Genomic DNA, 24111 nt, shown 5'->3' with positions numbered 1-24111 from the left:
TATTTTATCTGTCATAAATCTCAAGGCAACTTGAGAACTCTTAACACATAAGTATATGTCTAACAAATTGTTTAAAATGAAAAGAGGTACTTTTCATTCATGAACTCCTATTATGGAACAGCTTACTGTTTGGTCCACCTGCTGTCTTCTAGAAAATAATCTTATTTTCTGGCATCTTGTGAAGACATTTCCATTCAGCCACATCTTTTAAATACAGATTGGTCTCTCAAGTGTGAAAGCTGCATGTTTAACTTTGGGATGCTACATGTTTTACTTTGTTGTTATATTTTAATGATGCTTTTCAATTTATGATTCAATATATTGTTTTGTATTTAAATTGTTTTTATGTTTGTTCATTTCATGCTGTCAAAAGAATATTATGTTATGAGGTACCAGACCGAGGTTGCAAATAAGTAAATCAAAGCACATATTTTTTATTATTTGGACATTTATAATAATACATTACTGATGAATTCAATATATTATTTTGTATTTAAATTGTTTTTTATGTTTGTTCATTTTATGCTGCCAAAGAAATGTTATATTATGAAGTACAGACGAAGGTTGCAAATAGGAAAATCAAAGCAAAGTATTTTATTATATGGAGGTTTATAATAATACTGATGATAGTGAAATTTTAATATAAAAACATTTTACAGGAATTATTGTGGCAAACATATAAATTAAGGTTATTCACTTGAAATAAGTGTGAGTCCCAACATTAATAGCCATAAACCAGTCCATTTGCCTAGAACTCAGTGCCCTGTCAAAATCTGTCCATGCCAGTGATGTCAAACTTTTGCCACACATGTCAAAGATAGCACACCTGATTTCATCAACATCCGACAATTATTTTCAAAAGTATGCCCTGTCTTCGTGCAATTTTCAGAGGCTGTAGAGGCCACAGGAGAATGGAGTGTTCTCTAGCACAATCTCTGGATATCATGCAAGGGAACCGTGCTCTTGTGTGGCTTCCAAAGCATCTCAATCACATGAAAATGGAGAATGTTTTTGGAGGCTACAAAGGCCACAAAACAAAACTGGTTCAAGAATGAAGGCCTCGTGCAACTCAGAGCAGCCTCAGCTACAGGCTTGCAGGGATCTGTCAACATAAAGAAAATGCTATCTGAAGGCAAGCAGTGCCAGGAAGATCCCGTGCTCACACCCCTTGGGGAACGACACAAGGTGGCCTTTTGGAGTGGCAGCAATGGCTCTAGGGCTAAAGTCAAGGGCTGGGCCGCTACCTCAATGCTGCCACCAAATGCCATTGTTTAAGGTGGCCTAGATGGTAGGGTAGGAGATGGTGAATTTTTTAATCTTTTGTTCAGCGGTAATGACACATCAACTGAGTCAAGTTAGGCACGTTCCAAATTTTTGACGTATCGAGCCCAAAAGATTTGCTAATTTGCAACTTGCTAATCTGCCTGGACATTGCTGCAACAGTATTCCATTTTATATTTGCAGGCAGTATTATGGTTATTTGAAAAGTATTGCCAAGCAAGCTTGCAATTGAAGAGGAAAGGAAAAAAAGCAAGTGTGAATGTATATACCAGTGTTTCTGAATATTGGCAACATTAAAATGTGTGGATTTCAACCCCCAGAATATCCCAGCCAGCAATTTTGAGAATCCATATCCTAAAGTTGCCAAATTCAGAAACATTAGTATAGGCAGAAGCTTCCCATCTCAGCATGTGTGAGCAAACAATATGCAACTCTTCTAGGATCACTTTAAAATCATCTCTGATCCTTTCTAGCAATCTAATCCATTATCTTCTCCTACTAGCTCAATCTTGCCAAGCATTTTTTCCTTAAATCTATTGTCCATTTACATTACAAGCCCACATATCTGCATTTTTGCTTGCTAATTTTTGCCACAGTAGATGAGGCATCAGGCTAGAAACTAGGAGATTATAACTTCCTAGTACTGCCTTAGTAGTACTAAGCCATTAATCACTTTGGACTAGTCATTCTCCCCAATTTAGGAAAGAGGCAATAGCAATAGCTATTCTGAAATCTTGCCAACAAAACTGCAGGGACTAATCCAGGCAGTTCTCAGCAGTCAAAACTGATTTGAATGGACCAAATAAACAAACAAAAGCCTAAAGGACCATTCATTCTTTCTGAACTAAATGTATCCATGAATGTTTTCTGAGCAGTTTTCTGGATTTTCTTTTCCTAAATAGATTAGTCTCCCTCACATCTGAACCCGCCTGACCCCTATGGTGGTTACTCTTAATTTCACCACCATAAGTTTTTTGACCTTAGAAAAACCAAGTTTCTGTTCCAATCATCAAGGCTATCAGGGTTACATCCACCATTGAAGATGGTACTGGGGGGAAAAAAGATAGGAAGGTTAATGAAATTCCATCTTCAGCCTGAAAATTGGACCAGCATTGTTTTTCCATTTTCTAAGTCGAGAAAATAATATCCGAACTATTCTAGGATGCCTTGTGTGCTATTTCTCCATGCCATGTTTACATATTTATATTGTAATATCTTATTAGTGCAAATGATAAACCACTAATACGAGGGGGAGGGCAGAAAGCCTGCAGTGAGAAAAATATAGTTCAGTAATAGGAATCTCTTAGAATTTCTTGAGTTTTCAGAGTTCTTTCCTGTATTACATTTTTAATTTTTAATATATTATTTTCCACATTTCAATATGCTTCCCATTTTTAAGGGAGGGAGTCCTAGTCAAATATTCCTGTATTTTTGCCAATATACATGTTTCTTTTCTAATGTATTTTGTCACTTCTGTGAAAATGTAATTGTTCTACATTTTATGCATCAGTATATATTTTTAAAACAATCAAAATTCAGTATGCCAATTTCAGTTAAAACTTATAATTTGAAAAGTATATAACACAAAGCCGCAATTAAAAAAGGAAAAGATCAGCAAACTAGGCATCTTTTAACATATGATATTGCAAAATCCCAAATCAGGGAACTGACACATTTAACTTGTGCTGGTAATAGTCTCATATCCACTTGAGAAAATAAAATTCCTTATATAAATTATCAAATCTAGTTGCACAGAAAAATCAGTCTTTCTCCAGTTAAGTCTTTCTGAAATCTGTTGCCAGCTGGATGAGTGGGTCTTTGAACTATGATAACTGAGAAATTATAGTCTCACACATCTAGAGAGCAATAGCCTGCATAAGGGCCCTCTGGTTTTGTAGAGCAACTAGAAGCCAGAATGTAACTCTCAAAGGCCTGGATATGCACCATATGCAAAAACGTACTTTCTTATGCTGCTGCACTGATATTTCATGCTATTATCTTCATTTCACACATGGTAATTCCAGTCAAGGAAAGTTAATAAGGACTGTGAATGAGGCAGAGTTCACAATGGAATCCAAGATATATACGTAGCTATTAATACTTGCAGCTAGACTAAAATTTATTTGTCCTATACATATGGTCTCATATTTGATTTTGTGAGCAACAATTACATATACATTATTATTACCTATAGGAGCTGAGTGAAAAAGTCTTCTTTGATACTGTGAATCAATAAATGAAATAGCCTATCATCTATGTCCTTTTCACACCCAATATTATATGCTGCTTGGTTAATTCTGTCAGTGCTTGTTTTCCATGTCATACAAGCCTGAAACACATAAGTGCCTGTGGGACAAGGAGAAATGTCATGATTCCATACCACAAAAATCTGACTTAATCATTTGCATCAAACAAATAAATATACAAGGATAGAATTTGCATCATGCTGTCACTATATACATGCCACTATTTTGATGCAAATAAAGTTGCTGAAGATGCGAACACACACACACACACACACACACACACACACACACACACACACATCTCCTAACAAGCCAGAGGAAGAAATCACTGTTTGTTTTTGAACTGTTGAGTTTATTTGGAAGAAATAAGTCAAAATCTCCCCCTTCCCTCCGCACATCATGGATGGGAAGAAAGCTTCTACTATTTACTTATGTCAGATTTCTCCAACTTGATATCTCCTAGAGGTATTGGAATTATAACTCCTGAGTAGCACAGGGAATTTTCAAATGCCAGGTTAGAGAAACTGGGTTAGCTCCTCCTGTTAGGCCAAAATGACTATCAAAAACATCAAGCACTAGCATTATAGCTTGTTCTTATTAAGTTAAAAATCTTAGGCATTCTCTATTGTGCTATGGTCTATGTGGCACATATGGATGTGTTTCTAAACATAGGTTTCCTAACATTTAGAAATATTCTTCCCCTCCTCAGAGGAATGAACCATCTATGTCTTTGCAGAAAGAAACTGCTCACCCTATGGTAATTCCCTTTTGTTTACAAAATTTACCCGTTACTGGAAGATATGGGGATGAAAATACTTACATATACTTAAGATGAAAACAGCAAACTATTCACAAATAAAAAATATGTTATAAAACCTATAAGCTTGGCTCAAACTTGCCCATCTGTGAGAATGGAGCCAGGCTTGTAAAAGATCTATTCTAAAATGTTTTCTTCCTTCAGCATTACTACCACTGTTGCAGAACTAAGCACTGTCTTAAATTAAGCCCTGCTAATTCAATTACCCAATCAAGCTTAAGAAACTATCTGCCTGACAATTATGCTTGGAAACTAAATAGTACCACCATGTATTAGACTGTAGCTCTCAACAAATCTAACTAGCGTGCTCAATGGGTACATTGGTTATGGGTAATGTTGGTTGTAACCAGTTCAATCATGCTGACTTGAAATAATCGGACTTGTAGCCCATTTGAAGATCACCATTCCACCAAAAAAAAAAAAAAGATATGAACAGATTATATAGCTATGAATACATAACTATACTGATTAAAAATGACAGAGAAAGCCTAGGATCATGGACATCTATACTTCAACTTTCTTACTTATATAAATGTGGGAACTATAATCCTATATACATACATACATATATACAAAACACCACCCTGAAAAAACTGGTTTAGACTCTTCCAATATCTCCAGAAGAAAACATTTGTGCAAACTAATCTTAGTTGCCATTTTTGACCTAATTAATAAAATTCCTCTTTTTTTCCAATAGAATCATAGCTTTATATTTTAATGAAAAGCATTCAACCATTTTCAGAGATTTACAATTATATTCAAAAACTCATAATACAGTTACTAATGAACTTTAGTGCATAAGCTCAGTTTTTTCCCATTTGTTCTCAAACTGTATCAGTAGCTCTTCATTGCCCTCAACTTCCCATTAAATTAGTTAATTTGGCTATGCAAAAGAGAAAAAGACATACAAGAGACAGTAGACATTTCCACATTAATGAGTGATGTAACCTCCTTCTGAATCAGTGTAAGACTGTCCAGCTAAATCATGTAGAGTGGGGTAACTAAACCTGGCTAACTGCTGGGTGGTCATCTCAATTTAGATTTGCAAATTGTAATGGAAACTGAGAAATATAGGGAAACTGATATATAGTCCAGAAAATTTAAGTCTGACATTGTTCATCACAATTGACCTCAGGAGCAGAAAAAGTAGGGCTGAAGTGACTGTGTACATATGCTACAATTCTTCCCCAGATAAAATAATAAAAATATGATTATTTCAGGATACTGCTAATATAGAACATGCAAATATGGCTTTGGATTTTCTTTTAAATAAAATAGCAATGATCTACTTTCCTGTTTTGATTGGGGAAAATGACTGTATGATAGAAAATAAGGAAATAAAGTGCTGAAGGGGAAGGAACAGATAAAGAGAAAAATAGCTGCAGAGGAAGCTGCTTGCAATGAAAGGGCCATATCAACACTTCTTAATAATCCTAGAATATCTGGTTTTACTTCTACAATAATGAATGATGAAGTGTTAACAAATTTATACATCATTTGATTGTGGTAGGATTGTGTTGCTCTGAAAGGAGACGGACTACTTTTATCCCAGTACATTTAGTAACATTTAAGGTGATTGTAGTCATATGCTCAGAATCAGTGGGAGCCAACGGATGACATAGAAACCAGGAGACTATGAATTCTAATCCTGCATTAGGCATGAAAGCCAGCTGACTGACTTAGGGCCAGTCACTCTCCATCAGCCCAACCTATATCAGAAAGTTGCAACTTTGGGGAAAATGTAGTAAAACGAAAGTAGGGATATGACTATTATTTAATGTCCTATCCACTTCTATATTCCACAGAAAGCCAAGGTTTCAGCAGTGTTTTCAAGGAGGCAGGAACATCTCCAAGAACATTTAGTGAACTATTCATAGTTGTGCCATTATGTAGTAGAAATAAATTATCTAGTGTTTTTATTTTGACTCCACATTAATATTATCTGCAGAATTGGCACTTAGAACTTCAACAGTTATTAACTACAGAATGAAGACAATAATGTTTCTTCTGGATTTTTAATTCTAACCTTTGTAAGGAAAATAAGGGTAGATCCTTGACATAATTTGATCAGCCATAAGGTAACTTTGAGGCTAGGTAGTGCTTTCCAGTGCTCTAAATCATGGAAGACAAAAAATTCAGTCAATGAATTATTTACATGTAAAGAAGTTGTGATTAAATAATTACCTTAAAGGAAACGTTCCCCATACACATATGTGCTAGTCGTTCCCGACTCTTAGGAGGTGATGCTCATCTCCACTTCAAAGCTGAAGAGCCAGCACTGTCCGAAGACATCTCCGTGGTCATGTGGCTGGCATGACTCAACGCTAAAGGTGCATGGAATGCTGTTACCTTCCCACCAAAGGTGGTTCCTCTTTTTCTACTTACATTTTTACAAGATTTCGAACTGCTAGGTTGGCAGACGCTGGACAAATAACGAGAGCTCACTCCATTACATGGCGCTAGGGATTCAAACCGCCAAACGGCCAATCTTTCTAACCGACAAGCTCAGCATCTTAGCCACTCAGCCACCTTAGTTGCAAAGGCACAAATCCACTTAAAACCAATTTATACACTTTTGTTGCATTTCTTTGGTTCTGCTTGGAGCAATGCAGATCAAATTCTCATTTTGATAGCACATAATGCATGATGGCATAAATGTAGTGCTATATATTTATTGCAGATTAGCACTAATTTTTCATTTACTCATCCTATAGCCAAGTACATATTGATTTTTAACTTTGTTTCCCGTACTAAATCATAAACGGGATAAAATTCCTATCAATTTTGTCTCAGAACAAATTTCCGCTATTTCCTGCTCTGATTTGTTCACAAAACCTAACAATTTTAAAAATGTAGATCATTAACTATACTTATTTCTTATTTAATATATGTAGTTAAGGTAGATAAATAAGATAAATAAGAGCTAAAAGGTGAAAATGTTCACGTTTATCTTGAACCTTGCAAAGATTACACGTTTGGGGAATTTTTACCTGGGAAAAAGGCACCAAGTTAAAATTAGTATGCTAAGATATAGATATGAATGTACTGTATTGCCATTTCAGCACTTAATTTAGTTCAAGAGTTCATATTTTCAAGCTTTTATTATACCAAACCTTATTATTATTAGGCTGTGACTTGGTTTATTTAAATTTCTATTTTATTAATTGTCTTTGTTTTAGCAATTCCTTAGTTTATATTAAACTGAAACCATATTTTTGGTCACTAGCTATGTTAACATTCTATTACACTGATATCCAAACTTTTAAAATAAATTTCAAAAATCTATGACTAAAATGGTAGTAGAAATATACTAGTATTTAGTAGAGAAATAGTAGAGAAAAATAAGGAAAGACCTAACATATTGTTTTGAGTGGGGTTTTTTTAGTTTTAATTATGCAGCAAAACAAGAATCAGAAAGAATGTTTAAACTTTAAATAGGTTAAATTTTGCTAGTGGAAGTCCTATTGTTATACAGATATAAGTAACACCAAATCCTTGAATTCTAGATGTAGGTTCCAAATTTACTAGTTTATTAATTAACTAGAATAATTTAAGTCTAGATATCAACTTGTAAAGACTGAAACTAAATTCTAGAATTTCAAGTAGTAATGTTATACAGTGTATATAGCAATTGGGTTTTCACACATGGTATCCAGAGGTCACCTAACTGCAATTATTCAAAAGAGTAGTTTTCATATTCTATGGCAAAACTTAATAAAAAGTAGCAAAAGTATGGTAATTTATTTATATTGATCATATATAAATTAAGTGCTTTTGATTTGCAAAGTTTATACTACAGGAATCCTGCCCAATGTAATAAACATGATTAAAGTTAAATCATATGTAATTAATGTTATTCCTTTCTGAGTACTAGCACAGATGTAATGTTAACAACTCTCATTCTTCTAAATAGGAATTTTACATTCTCTTTCATGTAAAAGAAAACAGATATATAAATAGAGTTAAATATGCCTAAAAATTATTTTGCTTTCTGAAATATGAAAGCAGGATTTTAAAAGTTACATTTTGCATAATTATTTGAATTTTTCCATTTTACACTGAAATGAAACTTGAAATTTGGTGCTTTCTGAATTATATTTTCATAGTAATAGCAAATAACATGCCTTACATTACATCATGGGGATGCAGTGGTGCAGAGACTTAAGGACTCTGGAACTACCGACCAGTAATGGTTTGTACTCGGTTGGTTTGAGCCAGCTCTGAGACAGAATAAATTCCTGTCACTTGATCTCTACTCCTGCCCACCCCAGAAGTTTCAAAGAATGCAACATTGTGAGTAGATAAATGGGTACCACTTTGCTGGGGGAAAAAACTAGCTGCCTTCATGTGTGAAGAGAGTGAAAGCCAGCCCAGGATCTTGCTGAACACGAGGTATTGAGACATGATTCGAGGGCAGGCAAAAGCGGCAGGAGGAGCCTGGAAGACCCAGCAACCTAATTAATTGGTGTAAAGCTAACCAATTAGACAGACACACAAGCACCAAACAGAATGAACTTGCCATGTCTAGCATGTATAGATTCCCCTGACACTATATGCCATATATTAAATAATAATGATAATGATGATGATGATGATGATGATGATGATGCATTACATATCTGTTAATTTGTATTCTCTGCAGACCTTGACTTCTGATTTTCTGTTCTTTTTCCTTGGGTTTTGCCTTTGATGCTTTTTGGTTTACTTACTGCCATTACCTGGTAAAGAGGCAATCACCAAGCCACTGATCATCTGAAGTAAAGCAAATTATAAAAGTTCATTGTACTTTGAACAATTTGACATACATATTTTGTACCAGTTTTTGATACTTAGGTATAAAATAAAATATAACAACACCATTCCTGAAGAAAAAAAATTGAAATATTTGCAAAATTGCAAAAACGTTGTCTTTAACTGGAAAAGGATAGTCCAAATGCAGATATCTCTCATCCAGGAACCATTCATTTAGTGACCATCTGAAGATATAACAGCATTGAACGAGGGGACATACAATCATTCCTTACAGTGTGGTTGTTGCAACATCCCCACAGTCACATTAGTCAGGCACTTGGAAACCAGCTCACAATTACAGTGACTGCAGTTCACAACTACGGTGGCTGCAGTGTTCTATGGCCATATGAATGCCAGTTGCAAATTTTATTGCTTGCTTCCAACAAATCAGAGAAGCAAATCCAGTAGGAGGGATTCACCTAATAATGGCTATTGTAATATTATGTCAGCTTTCATATGGCTTGCAAATGAAAAAGAATACTGATTCCAGGAAGTTATACATGTTTATGCCTTGAAGCAACACCATGACATTTCCATCAAAACACAGTAACAGCCACACATATGCACCCAAAAAAACCTACCAGTATATATAAATTATGTAGCTAATAGCTGAGCTTTGCATCATCATTATTATTAATCTTGCTTCTTCTCTATCCAATCACAAATTTATCTCCACATTCTGAGAAACAATTTTTAAAAAGATCAAAATTCAGAAATTTGCCTTTCTGAGGCAATCCTAGCAATTTTTTGTGCGTTGCATAGAAATTAAATAGTGGGACAATGCCTGATCAATTTTAGTGATATTGGTTGAAAACTGAGCAAACTATCTTTACAGAAATCAATTTAGAAGAAGTAATTTCGTATGAAATACAGTCTGATGTACAGAAAAGCAATATAGGAAAATGACAGAGAAAGACCTATTGGGTATTTATTTTATTTAAAATGATAACATAAATAAAAGTACTAATACCAAGTTGAACATTGAATTTCTCTACACTGAATTCAAGATTTAGCACTAGATCTATTATACAGCTAACTATTCAAGTTTGAAACAATAAAATAACTAGTTAAAACAGCATCTCTGTCTTTACTCTTTTAAAAAAAATCTTCTCTCTTACATGCAACAAAATGAAATTCAAGAACTGACCAAGAAAAGAGGAGGGAGAAACTGTCAGTGAAACATTAAGTTTCTTTTACAGAATTACCGGTAGGTAAATACCCAAACCTGATCAACATCAACTGCATCTTTGGTTGATGATCTCTCTCGTTATCACACTTATGAAACTACTTTGAACAGACTGAGAAATCCCAAGACTTTAGGACAATGTCATAGAAACGGTTGACATTATAGAAATCCATAGACAAAGGAAGCATATCTCTACAAAGCATTTTTCACCATGTTAGGGAGAAAAATGGAAAACTAAACAAACCTTTGTAAGCATATTAAAAAATTCTACAGCTGTGCAGACTGACACATGTTTATCAAATTTGAGCCTGCACTGCTGAAAATATAAGATACGGACAATATATTTCTGGTATTGAAAGCCACACTACTTCCATAAAAATTGATCAAGCATTATTATTGCATTTAGGCAACAAAAAATTATTCATTTGTAAGTTGTTTCATTACTATGTTTGTCAATAACTTAACACTTACTGTGATCATTTCTTCTAAAAAAATAAAAAAGCCTTTCTTATTTTAGTGCAACTTGAGACAACCTATGGGTACAAAAGTATATACTGCCCATTTTTTCAAACTCTTGAAACATGAAAAATGACAAAAACTGAATATGTTATCTACTAGCAAGTAAGAGATTAAAACTAATTTTGTTTACTATAAAGTTAGTAAATCTCAACATCCCCAGATTACAAAAATAATTTATACATTTTGTAGTAATAGGATCAAAATAATGGCCAATTTCATAATCATACTGTTATCTATTTATTAAATTTATTGGACACATGACTCCATCACAGGATTAAATATAATTTACAGTATATAATATCTTCAGTGTTGACACACAGTCTACCAATTAAACACAAATTCATTGAAGAGTGTAATCACACATATTTATGAATTATCAAATATGTTAATTTGTGATATAAATTATGCATGTTATACATATTTTCATTTCACACGCAACTACAATGCCACTCAGAATAACTGCATTGGCTTTTTACATATTTATCTTTTATACCATACTTCATTGTGTCCTACAATCTTCTTGTACTTTTAATTTGTCCTGTATCAAAATGGAAGCATAGACATTTTTATACAAATGAAACTAATGCTAGCATGGAAAAAGAGAAAAATTATTTTAAAAATTATTATTTATTTGTATTAATAAGCAGGACAAAGTATACTTATTCCCTCGAGAATAGGGCGGCATACAAGTGTAATAATAAACATTCATACCTATTATCAAAAACATGACTGCTGATTTATATGAACATAAAGCTAGTTATAATACTTGTGCTTACAAGTTCAAATATTAGTTGAGTTTAAATTTATACAGCACTTTTTCAAAGTGGGCTGTAGCTGATACAGTCCACAACAAGTATTAAATTACATCATCAAACATGAAAGTCAATGTCAGATACTGAAGATTTAATAGCTGCCAGCTGATGCAAGGTTATAAGCTGTAAACTATAAGTTGATGCAATGAGGATGATGCAAGGAGGTGTCTATATATGTAGGTGCCCATTAGAGGGCGTTTCTCCCTCTCTTTCTCATCGTGTATTTCATTTCTCTCCTTGTGTCTGTAGCTGAATGGTAAGGGATTTATCTACTATGTGTTGGTATGGATATATGTATGTATATATAAACCACTATTAATTGTATAAAGGCTCTGTGTGCTGTGTGCTCCGTTTTGCTCCTGGGTTTATCTCATAGTAATAGTCACACTGACAAAACTCTGACAGTAAAAAACTTTATGAAGTTTCTTGATAACTTAAGAGCCCTTAGCAGGCTGTGGGCTACAAAATTACTGTCATGGATAAGTGCCATCTCCTATTAAATAGAATTTACAAACATATTTTTTCTAACATTGAGAAATCATGTAAATCTAACTTTCCCCTTTGTGCTGAAATTACATGCAGATCAATTCTCTTCAAATGCTGTCTAGAGTCCTCAATATCAAATTATGTACAATAATTCTAGGACAAATTGTATTGTTTGGATTTTCAAAACAGTTATACCTCATATTCTTATTTTTAATCCTTGAAAATATCAATTAATGACTAAGCATATGCAAAACTGGCAATCGATTACATCACAAAAAGAATGAGGACTGACCTCTCTTCTTTCCTTTGATTCAGTAAATAAGAGCTAGGAATAGCAAAACATGCTCAAAGCAATGCTGTGTATCATCACAGTTTCTCAGTGTTCCTTCTGTAAAACAGGAATATTAAAGGCTTACGCCACTGGCTAGTTGAGGTCAAATGAGATAAATATTGTTAAAAACTTTGATCTAATGGTGTGACCATAGTTCTCTTCTAATAAGGACACCAGTACCTGACCAAAATTAGATTTTTTCAGAAATTATGACTATTTACTGAGATAGAACCTATATATGGTTTGCTAACAGTTTTTGTTTATATTTAAACCATCAATATAATAGTAAATAATAGTATTTTTATTTTAATGTTACGCATAATACTGTAATTCAGTTAACACAAAAATCATATTGAATGTGATAAATGACAAGTTTTCTGATTGATTCAAAGCAAACAGCTGCTTGTTTGATTTTGTAGCAACTAAAAGTTGATATATGACCCTTAAGATGGATAACTATAATAAATCACCTCATTGAGATACTTAGGAAAAAAATGAAAAACAATAGTTTTCTGCATTCTGTAATATGCCATGATAAATAAGCATAGCTTAGGGATAAACAGTGTGAGTACTGAAATTAGACACCTTTCTAAACTCTTTACTTTTACTTTCTGAAACTCAGAGTCCATTCTGTAAGGTATGTCCACATTAATGTATTCCATTGTCAGAAAAATGCAGAATACCAGAAGCTGATGTCAGTAAACATAAAGCAGAGATAATCTACATTACATCTTTGTGTCATCAAATAGTCTTAATCAGGAAACAGCAGCCTTATATCATAACTGTGGCATAGACTTACAAACATTAGTAATGGTTATGCTGTTATTTACTATAATGAACTTGACCCCTTGTCAACATTGCAGTGGCTATGATAAATATGAATTTGATAAAGTACTTCCTATTTATAAACATGTTGCATTTTTTTAAAATTTGTAAAAATATTCCTATGCTAGCTACGTGGAGTATTATTGGGAGAGAGTAGAACTGACAATCCAAACCTAAATCCAGTTAAGCCAAATTGTTAGTATCTAAACCGATTTCTTCCTATTAAATGGTAAATCAAGTTGATCCTAAACTCAAATATTTACAAATCTTTTACTTTTACAGATCTTATTTCCAAACATCTATTTTGAAATATATCTTATTGCAATAATTTCATCTGGTGGCAGTGAGTTGTTATTTTTTTAATCAAACCTCACTATGTACACTTATCAATATTGGCAGCATCCTACCTTAAAGACACAACCAGATTACATTTTTTTTGTTCTATGTATGGAAGCAAACATGCTTATAAGTATAGTAAACCAGCAACTAGCAGCATATCCCACAGTACACAGAACTGTAGATTTAATGATATTTTTCCCAGTTATTAAAAGTAGCAGATAAGAGGCAAAAAAATTACACATATGTGAGGCTACCAATTATTGTTTTAGCAGATACTGTAATGTAAAATCTAATCTCTAGATTTTATTGCTCAAAACTAATTCTACAAGGCCTCATGCTGAGTATAACCATGACTATTTTTGTGATGCAAGTAAGCAGCCAAAGCAAAAAGTTGAATAAGCCTCAGTTGGATTCATGCCATTACACTATCAAGATTACTTTGGGATTGATTAGCATGCATTTACTTTCAAAAATTATGTTTTAAGCCATCAGGGTGTTTGTGCCACACATCTATTCTATACTTCACAAGATGACCTAGATTTTATGATTCAGCTGAATCTTTACAGCAGATTAAAGTTAATTCACTTTAATGACAAAAATTATGAAGTAGAAATGAACTATATTGAGAAACATGTTATATGACCTTCATAAATGTTCGTGAACTTTGTGAATGTTCCAGAATCTAAAATAAGCTGGTGATTAAAATTTTATTGTCATGTTTCCATACTAAAATGCAAACACACTTCACTTTTCAAAGGCATTTAATTTAAACAGTAGCATATACAGCACATTCTTAATATTAGGGTTAAAACTGGCTCCTCCCTAGAAAATTTTCTTGCATGCTTACCATGTGTTCACACATCCAAAGAATTAAGTATATATTGGAAATCTATACTTTTAAAACATATTTTAACATATCCAAACATTTACAGTATTGCTATGTTGAATAACTGAGTTCTTTTCAGTCATCCTACCAGTAGGAGACGTCAAGAATGAACAACTAGATGTTTTTGACTCAGTTTGATATAGAACGCTTGCACAATATAACACAATGACTATTGTTATATTTAATGCCACCATAATTTCAGATAATTCTCTCTCTTACACAATACAAATATGTTGGGGTACTTTAGTAGCGACATGAGTAAAAGCTCAAGCAAACAAAAACTTCAAATACACCTCATTTAATGTCTCTCATGGTGATATATTTAAACTATGATTAATTGTATACATGTAAAATACATATACTATCATTTGATCTGTGTCTCAGCTGTGAGCCTTTGATGTCTATGTAGGGTACACAAAAGGAAACAAGAAGGCATGCTGGCCCTTTAAAACTGAAATGCTTGTTTCTTTTCTATAAGAAAAGTAAATCATACTACAGTGCGTGGAGCTTTGAAAAAGCACCCATCCATTAAAGTTCATGGATCCTCGTTTCCAGATTGTCCCTCCCCTGGCTGTGTCTCAAGTTACAGCCTTGTACAATCCAAGTCTAAATAATATTCACCATGATAAATGACACTATAACTCCGATATCCACAATCAATCTTTGCTTTAAAGATACATCCATCTTCAATAATGTTGATGGGGATTTTGTAAAATGGGAAATGTGACTGTTTTTCCGACCTCCTAACAGTGGGGGAAGGAAACTCTGAGTGATGGCTGTCAGCTCACATCTGGCTGCAAAAATAAATTAGCCTTATGTAGACAAATGAAAGAACCAGCCCAGACTAGAAAACAGCCACTCCTGAGCAATAGCTAATTTATAGGATTTCTTTCTAGAAAGTTCCTAACTGAGGCTTGAATTCCCTAGCTGTATCTGTAAATGATTTTTGGATGCCATAAATAACATTATTGTGACAGTCAACTATGCATACAGTTTTTAAAGCAATGTGTATACTGTATGTAAGACAGAGAGAATTTTTTTTTCATTATTATACTTGCTTTACCAAAATACATGTTTACATTTTGCAGTCTATTCTGCATATTTGAGAGAAAATAATTTTCACATTTAAAACGTTAATCATTACCTTAGTTATAGGACTAAATAACATGATTACAGATATTAACAATTCAATGTAAGTGACACCTTGTTAAAAAAACTGATATGATTTTGCTTCTTTTCTATGCTAAGAAAAACACCTTCTACAAGAATTTTGAAAGCTAAGCAAATCACCTCATTTGTAAGATGTTATGAAATTCAAACATTACATTCCATTCAAAAGAAACATTAGCTGTTTGTATTTCAACTTTAGTGTTTGAAATAGCCATGCAAAATGTTTGAGGTAAAATATTTAAGCAAAAAATCATTCACATACACAAGTTTATTCTGCACTTATATAGTGCCAGAGCTTTTTACAACTCAGCACACTCGACTGCATATTTACTCAGAAGTAAACCTTTCTATGAGCAATGTTTCCTGCTCCATACTATTTAGAGTTTAACTGCGACATTTTACTATACTGATGAGTTTTAGGCCTTGCCTTGCTACGACAAAACTTTATATTTTTGTTCTTGTATACTATCCATAGCATAAATTACTTTTAGGAAGCTATAAATAGAGATGACAGGAAATCAAGTGGTAAAATTTTTCAGCAACATATCATTGCTAATCACATTCTTACCTAAAGATAAATTAAATTATTTTTTAGAAAATCAGATGGCAGGACTCTCTAAGGAATATCCCATAGTAGCGATGATGGCTGTAGCTGTAAGGGTTAATTTTGTGAAGGTTGAAGGACTTACAGTAATGCTGTGAAGACAGAAACATCACAGGCTTTCCTGGCAAGAGGCTCAGGGAGGGTAGGAGGGGACTACGAAATGAACTCTCTCAGGCTTTGTCATGTACGTTTCCCAAGGCCCAGCCTGGCCCCTTTGATAAATGACACATGTCATTCTGTCAGAGGCTGACACTGCAGCTGGGAGGGCTAGTGATATATGACTCCACTGAAAAGGAAATCAACTTTTTGGCACTGACTGAGACTGTGCCCTGTGTAAGGATTTTGTTTCTAAAAAAGTGAAAGATAGACTTAAGATTTGGGGAGGGGAGAGTTGAAAAACAGATTGAACGACAGCTTACACTTAATTTATGTTAACTCGGTAATGGTGAAATGTGCTAGCCTGTGATAAATAAAAGCTACATTAGTCAATTATTAATCACACTCCAACTTGTAGCCAAAACCCATGACTTAAAGCTGAGGCCTGAGCTGCCTTACAAACAGATAAGACAGTGTTTGATAGATGTCTTGCATAGTGTAATCAGGAAAGAATCAAAGGCTTAGTGGTTTAACCAATGAGAGTATGTAGAAGGTTCTGGAATCTGAGACTGGGCAAAGTGGATAACTGGATTGAAAGCACCCTTTCACAGGGTATACAGTATATCTTTTGACTGCTCTAGAGGAAAAAAAGAAAAGGGAGAAGCATATCTGACTTTACTTTTAATCTTTTTATTATAAGTACATGGGTATCTTGAAACTGTGTTCCCTCTTCCTTACCACTACAATGCTAAATCATTTAACTTATGACCATTATTATGGATTCTCATAATGTCATATATGATCATTTTGCATGTATTACAATTTAAGTATTTTATTTAATCGAAATAGTTCACATTGAGCTGTAACATATTCATACAGATTGATTACAGAAAAATGGTACCCCCCACCCCCCAAAAAAGAAATATTTCCAATCAAGGTGTGGAATCACAGACTGAACAAGTGAAATCTCAAAAAAAAGAGAACGGAAAATCCTAAAACCAAATCTTAATAATAGGTGAAGAAGCTGAATCTTACAAGACACAATGAACATTTCAGAGAGATTAAACCAGTCCATAACTCCAACTTAGAAGGTCCCAGAAGCCAAGAGAAGGCATGCCGTAAACTAACTCTTCCCCTTCTTCTGTTCACATTGTTTGTTCCACATGCATACTGTTCACTTTTTGGTTTTGTAATGACTTGATAAGGTTTGTAATGAAGTGGCTGATTGTCTGAAATTAGGTGCAAGGTTAATTTTTATGTTTGTTTGAAGTTATGACTGAACGGGACCCACGAACAGCATCTTGGAACATAACTTGTTCGTAAGCAGAAGAATGTCTGCACTGAGATAGTTTCAACCCTATTAAAGGCCCACACTTATATATTTTAGCTAAAACAGGTTAATACGATATACATGCATAAAGATCATGTACAAGATTTTTTAGTATGAGACTTTGGCAAAATGACTAATACCTCACATAACTTTGTATGTTATAAACTGGTGTAGGATTTTTGCATTAGAAAGTTTAGCATCTTATGTAGACAAAGCTATATTATATATTAACGTTATATTCACTTTCCTGTTGAAGACAGTGAACAAAAAACAATATATTATTTCAAGGGTGAAATGTAATTCGTATCAGCTGAAGTTTTTAACTCAAGGGTTTGTAAGTAGAGCAATGTCTGCAGTAACAGTAAAAAGTACATTTATGCCAAGGTTTCAGTTGGACTGATGTTTTTGCCTAATTCTTTTAAGATGGTTTTAGTGTTAACTATCTGACCATTTCTTTTTCTTCCTAGCATTTTCCCCAAAAGTGCAGGATATACTTTTTTCATATCAATGAAGTGTGGATCTGGTCAGTGAAGTGTGGATCCATCCAATCCATAGGAACTGACTGACATCACATGCTAAGAGACTAATTCACCAAGCTGGCTTTTATGCCTAAGGCAGTAAGCCTCCTGGTTTCTAGCCATTGTGTTATCCACTAAACCAAACTGGCTTTCAAGTATCTGAAAAATTATGATCCAAAAATTTTAAATCAGGACACAATAAATTATTACTATTAATTGAATTAAATTAATTAATTTATTAGATGTATATGGCTAACCAATTTTCAAAATGCAACTCTAGTGACATACAGTTGGTAAGAACATAGGAGAAAATGTAATATAATAAACACAGGAATAGTATCAGGTAACAGAAATAACAAAAAATTCAGAATTAACTGAGGCCTACCAACCCATATCTTAATAACTTTAATACTAAAGAAGCTTGTCCTGCTTTCTGACCTTACATATAAGATATAGAACAGGGTCAATAGGTGCCAAACTGGCAGTCCGCGGGCTGGAGGGGTCATGCAAGGCCATGCCCACCCCAGCTCTGCGAAAAAACATCGTGAAATGTCACATGACAGCAATGCAAGGATGCGAGTTTGACACCTGTGACATAGGGCAGAAGAGTCAAGGTCAACCAAACCCTCAAGAGTAATGTTTTTTTGCAGGACAGGTTCTGCATCAGAGGCATATCTCTTGCTTTATAAAAAGAACCCATGCCTATTTTCCCAGTTCTCATGGGCTAAGCAGAAATAATTGAAGACAGGCAGTCCTGGAAATACTCTACTTGAAAACTTGGCAACCTAATCATAACACAGATTGAGAATAAGATGAGATGTTCTGGGCAGTAGGTGAACCAATGGATTTTTTTTCCAAGTGTCAATTATCTTATTTATCTTATGGGTACCCCGAGAACAGTTCAGCAAGAGAGGAATGTCATGAGTCAAAGGAGACAGAACCATAATTCTAAGCTTTCCATCAACTTAATGAACCATTTACCTAAGCACTGTGTGGTGCCCAACAGAAAGGGAAGGAGTAGATTCATTCCCTTAGTAGAGTTGCTGACTATGATAACCAGAATTCTCTGACACAATCATATGGAAAATACCAAATTACAGAAAACTACTTACAATAATTTTTGTAAACATTTGCAGAACTAGCAGTAGTAAGTTGTAGACGATTTAGACTAATGGCATGATATCTTTGGATACAATTCTTACTATTCAAATAAAAATCAAGCCAGCACTGGGGTTTCTGTTGGCCACACAACCTTACAATTTTTTGACAAACCTATGGGGTTGTTGTGATAATAAAAATGAAGGGAAACCCATCTTGAGCTTCTGGAGAAAAAGGCAGGAAATATATTCAAGAAATACATAAAAATAAAACATAGATACATGCGTGAAATGGCTATACTAGACATGCAAAGCATCTGAATGCCATGTGACCCAGGAAAGACACTCCTACTTTAATAATTTTATTACAAGTTGGGCTTGTATGTGCATTTCCAAAATTTAAAAAATTAACTGTCAAAGGATTTCCTCAATCCTAATAAGTCTCATTGCTTTGTCAAAAAATAAGTTTAACTGAGATGAGAAAGAATTTAGTCCAAAATATACTTCCAATTGTCAAGAATGTTAGATTCAAAAAGCCAGCTGCAAAAGTTTAGTTTATGCCTTTCCTCCAACATTTAGCAAAATAAAGAAATTGTATGCATCCATCCCAGCAAAAATGTAGATTTGATAAAGCATATTTTTAATCTTTGGTTAACTGCAAATGATTGGTGCTTACCTATTTTGCAATAGCTAAAACTTTGAAGAGTTATATTATGTAATAATTAAAATCTATTTCTAGAAGGTTTGGGAACAGTAGCAGTACTCTGGAGTAAACCTAATTTACCTAAAATGAAGTGCTCTACAAATATCTAGATTCCTGTTTGAAGTACATTCTAGTTCTCTTTGTCCATCATTTTCAAGAATATAAATTGTGCTGCTATCTAATTATATATAAAACTAAAACACTTAACAAGCAGGGCTACATGTAGAAAGCAAAAAGTCAGACACATGAAGCCTGATTTGTTTCTCATGACATCTGGTCTCAACAGGAGGAAGCATCAGGAACATTGGCCCAAATTCAGGAAAGCACTTAAAGCATATTCTTAAATTTAAATACATAAACACCCTCATCTTTAAGTGCTTTCTTGAATAAAGCTTCAACAAGGACCACTTCTTATCATAGGTAGAATTGTATATTTTCAATTGTTTATGGAGCTGCACATATTTTCCAACCAACATCAGAAATATATTTACTTGTAGAGTTTGAAGAGATTAATTTTAAATCAAAAGAATAAGATATAATAAGCGAATTATCATTATATAACATGGCACAATTGAACCCTAACAAAAGAATATCAAAAGAAAAGAGTTTCATGTGGTTATTTTAAAGTGGTTGTAGTATTTATTTACATAAGAATTCCAACCATCTGTTCAAACATACAAGGTGCTGTACATATGTTCACAAGCTAATATACCTCCCAAATGGGCTTCGTATATAGCTAATTATACAAACCTATGAACTTTAAAGATGTGGCTACCTTATCTGTAATGTCAAAATCCAGATGACCTTTCAATATTAGAGATTTCTGAATCCTTTTGCTGCCCTCTGGTGACCATGTGGATTTTTCCAACTTAGCTCTAGCAAAACATAAGTTATTTCTTCCTGAGTTCTTGAATGTTACTAGTGGAAGTAAATGCACATAAGACAAACATCAGGACAACTTCTGGATTCTATGCACAACACAACCTATTTTTTTATTTTGTTGTGATTCAAAACTGACAGAAGAAACCAGAAGGTGTTGATTTCAGTTTACTGCAGCTTTTATCAGCAAAAATAAACTGTTTATTAGAGGTAAGAATCTTGAAGTCAACAAAAAGAATTCACATTTCTTTCATACCTGCTATGTATAGCTGCAAATTAATTAAATGGAAGGGGGGAAGAACATAGGTAAACCACAATCAAAACAACCTATAACAGTACAAATGAGTCTTTGTAAAAGACAGACACAGAGAAAAATCTAATAAACTACTTACTTGTACTCCTTAATCTCTAGCGTAGTTACTTTCTCAATATGTATGAAATGCAACTTAAAAGGAATATGAGGAATAATATCACATTACATGCAAAATTATGATCCAATTTTCAATTTTAAAATAAAATATATTTTTCAAACATATAACAATTTCTAAAATAGTACAAAATGTTTAAATATATTATCAGGATCACTCTTTAAAAGGTTTATACTTTTGCTTTATGGCCTGTCCTTGATTTGACACTTCCGCTCATCAGAAAGGGATTTATAAAATAATCCTGAAGGTGAGGAACAGACATCTGTCAGGGACTGGCTGAGTTTCACTTTGCGAAATTTAAGAAGGGAGAGAAATCCTGTTAAGCTCTATTTAGTCACCAATACACATCAAAGGCAATAATTAAAGAAGACAGACATCATAAAAATAAATTTATGTAGTTCTTTATCAGACACAAAGTATTCTAGTGTGTAAATATTTTTTCACACTGAAGGCAAATATAATGATCTGCAAGAGGGAAGGAGATTCTATTGGTGTTTATTTATTGTTTACTTGAAAATAACTTATCTAGTTGGGGGAGTTCTTTTTTTTTTAAGTACAAGTTTAAACCTATCTTTCAAAATCTTTACCATCTGTGGGTACATGAACTATGGATGACCCCAAATGATTTGCACTCTACTCGGAATCCCTTAGAAAGCACGAGAAAAAGTATCATTAAGAATGACTGATGACTGCCAGTCATGGTTGACCTCACCCAAGCTTTGGTCTCTGCCTCAGTAATAAGCTGCCCTTTATTAGCACCAACACTCCATAAAAGGGGTGTGTTTAGTCACAGGATAGTGGCCTCCTAATGCTCATTGCTTGACTTTGTAAGATTGATTAGTGCTCATTTTAACTGCCTTCACAGCATATACAGTGGCAGTACCAGACCTTCAGCAGAGTAGATAACTAGCTACAAAACTAAGATTTGGGGTGGAGAATACATGCAAGATTCTGTAAGGAAGAAAAATATAGAAAAATTAGCAGAATTACAGGATACTTATTTTAGCATCAACCCTACAAGAGAGGGGTCTCTTGAAGGAATTAATATTCATATTCATTACTTCATCTAAATCAAGTCAAAACTGAAACTATTTTTATATATAAATACCATGTGTCTATGTTCTATATACTTGTAATGTGAGAAGTGTTTTAGATATAAAACCTAGGCCCTGATTCTTGACCAGTTTGCATTCCTTGATTCCGTCTTAACAATTCTTAGCCTGTTTTCAGCTTCTTTTGCCTCAAGACTTTTTTTTAGTTTCTGAAGTATTTATGCTAGTTTTTAGTTTTCAAAGTCTGGAGTTCTGTAATGAGGTTTTGTGTAGAAGAAACCTATTTCATACATTCTGAAAGCTAACATTCTTGATTCTGATTTTCTTTGCACCATAATGTCGTCCAGGTAAAAACATTTTTGGGAAAAGACAGTAAAAAAATGTTTAACCTGAAAAAAAGTTTAAGCAACTATCTTCTCTCTGGCACAATCAATCAAATCCAGCTATCCCACCAAAATATCAGAATTATAGTAATTTAGTAAAAAGCCCACTGAATTTCCAAAAATCGAAGTAAAATATGGCTTAGAGCCACTAGGCTGCTTCTTTTTCTAATGCTGTCTATAGGCAGAGTGACTTCTGGAACAGAAGCAACAATGGTTTGTCGCTTCTTATATTATGGGAAGCCGTAATTTGCAAAAACTGTAGTACATATTATACTTCAAGTATAGTATGCTTCAGATCACAAGCCATAGTTTACCCATTTAGATATTCTATACTAGAGTACTGTGTAATAATCTCTAGTTATAAGTTTAAAAAATAGAGAAAGGCATAATCACATGACAATGTGTGGAATTACTGAATCACTGAGAAAAATAAACACTATCTAAAAGTTAAACTATTTTACATGTTTTAAAAATACACAGCATTAAAGCAAATGTTACATAAAGCTCTCTATTTGGAATGAGTCTGACAGGTCTCCTGAATGGGAAAGCTGTGTCTCAGGAAACAGGAGGCAAAGACAAAATCCCACAAGACTGAAGAGACGCTGCTATCTACTTCCTAATAAAATGAAATTTTTGCATACCTTATACAATAATGAAATACAAAACCATATGTATCTATTGAAAAATATCCTTCTATAGTATTAAAAATAAACATGATTTTAAGTTCTTCCATATTTTTTTTAAAAAAATCCTGCTAATATGCTTGCTTTTATTGCAAAATATGTATGCTTCCTTCTATAATTCCTTCATATACATATCTTTATAAAAACAAATATTATCTTTGCGGGGCAGGGAGAGTATATAGAAATCCTGTTTGTTCAGATAATAGTCCAGATAATTTATAATAAAATTATTATAGTTATGGTAGTGTGCAAACTTTCCTTTTTTTATTTTAAAAGTATTCAAATTAGCATCCATGTGCTATAGTAAAAAATGATTCTTTTAACTTCAGGTTTGAATCCCTTTGTAAACAGGAAAAATAACATCAACATTTTAAACACTGTGGCCTAATGCTATATGGATATAATTTCAGCAACTGTGTCTTGATTTAATTTTTTAAAAGCTGGCAAATGTCTCTGGAGTAAACCAATTCATCTAACACTGATTCAGAACTCTGAATGATTCTTGCTGAAATATATAACATGTTGCAGTAGAATGAGTTAAGAAATGTGTGGTTTTTCAGTTAGATCAATAATCAATAGTATTTCTGCGACTCGTTTTATATTATTAAATAAACACTAGGTTATTAGAGAGAAGATCTGAAGCAATACT

General features: G+C 33.6%; 1 protein-coding gene across 4 annotated transcripts in view; it reads right to left on the bottom strand.

Moving 5' to 3' along the window:
- The window catches only part of TSHZ1 (teashirt zinc finger homeobox 1), a 70297-nt gene that overhangs the window by 36799 nt on the left and 9387 nt on the right, over nucleotides 1-24111 (bottom strand). Inside the window, exon 2 of one of the 4 annotated variants that reach the window (XM_087707330.1) lies at nucleotides 6371-6456. The exons of 1 other annotated variant lie outside the window; for it this stretch is intronic. In XM_087707330.1, coding sequence (XP_087563456.1) covers nucleotides 6371-6419 — 49 coding nt within the window. In that variant the 5' untranslated portion in view covers nucleotides 6420-6456. Of the gene's footprint in view, nucleotides 1-6370; nucleotides 6457-6528; nucleotides 7148-16378; nucleotides 16412-24111 lie in introns of those variants that run through there. 2 more of the 4 variants (XM_014065090.2, XM_087707331.1) reach the window with 2 other exon arrangements.

The sequence above is a fragment of the Thamnophis sirtalis genome, unplaced genomic scaffold, assembly GCF_051295495.1.
Source record: "Thamnophis sirtalis isolate CommonGarterSnake01/CBP01778 unplaced genomic scaffold, rThaSir2_p1.2 scaffold_2, whole genome shotgun sequence".
Lineage (NCBI taxonomy): Eukaryota > Metazoa > Chordata > Lepidosauria > Squamata > Natricidae > Thamnophis > Thamnophis sirtalis.
This window is presented reverse-complemented; position numbering and strand designations above follow the sequence as displayed.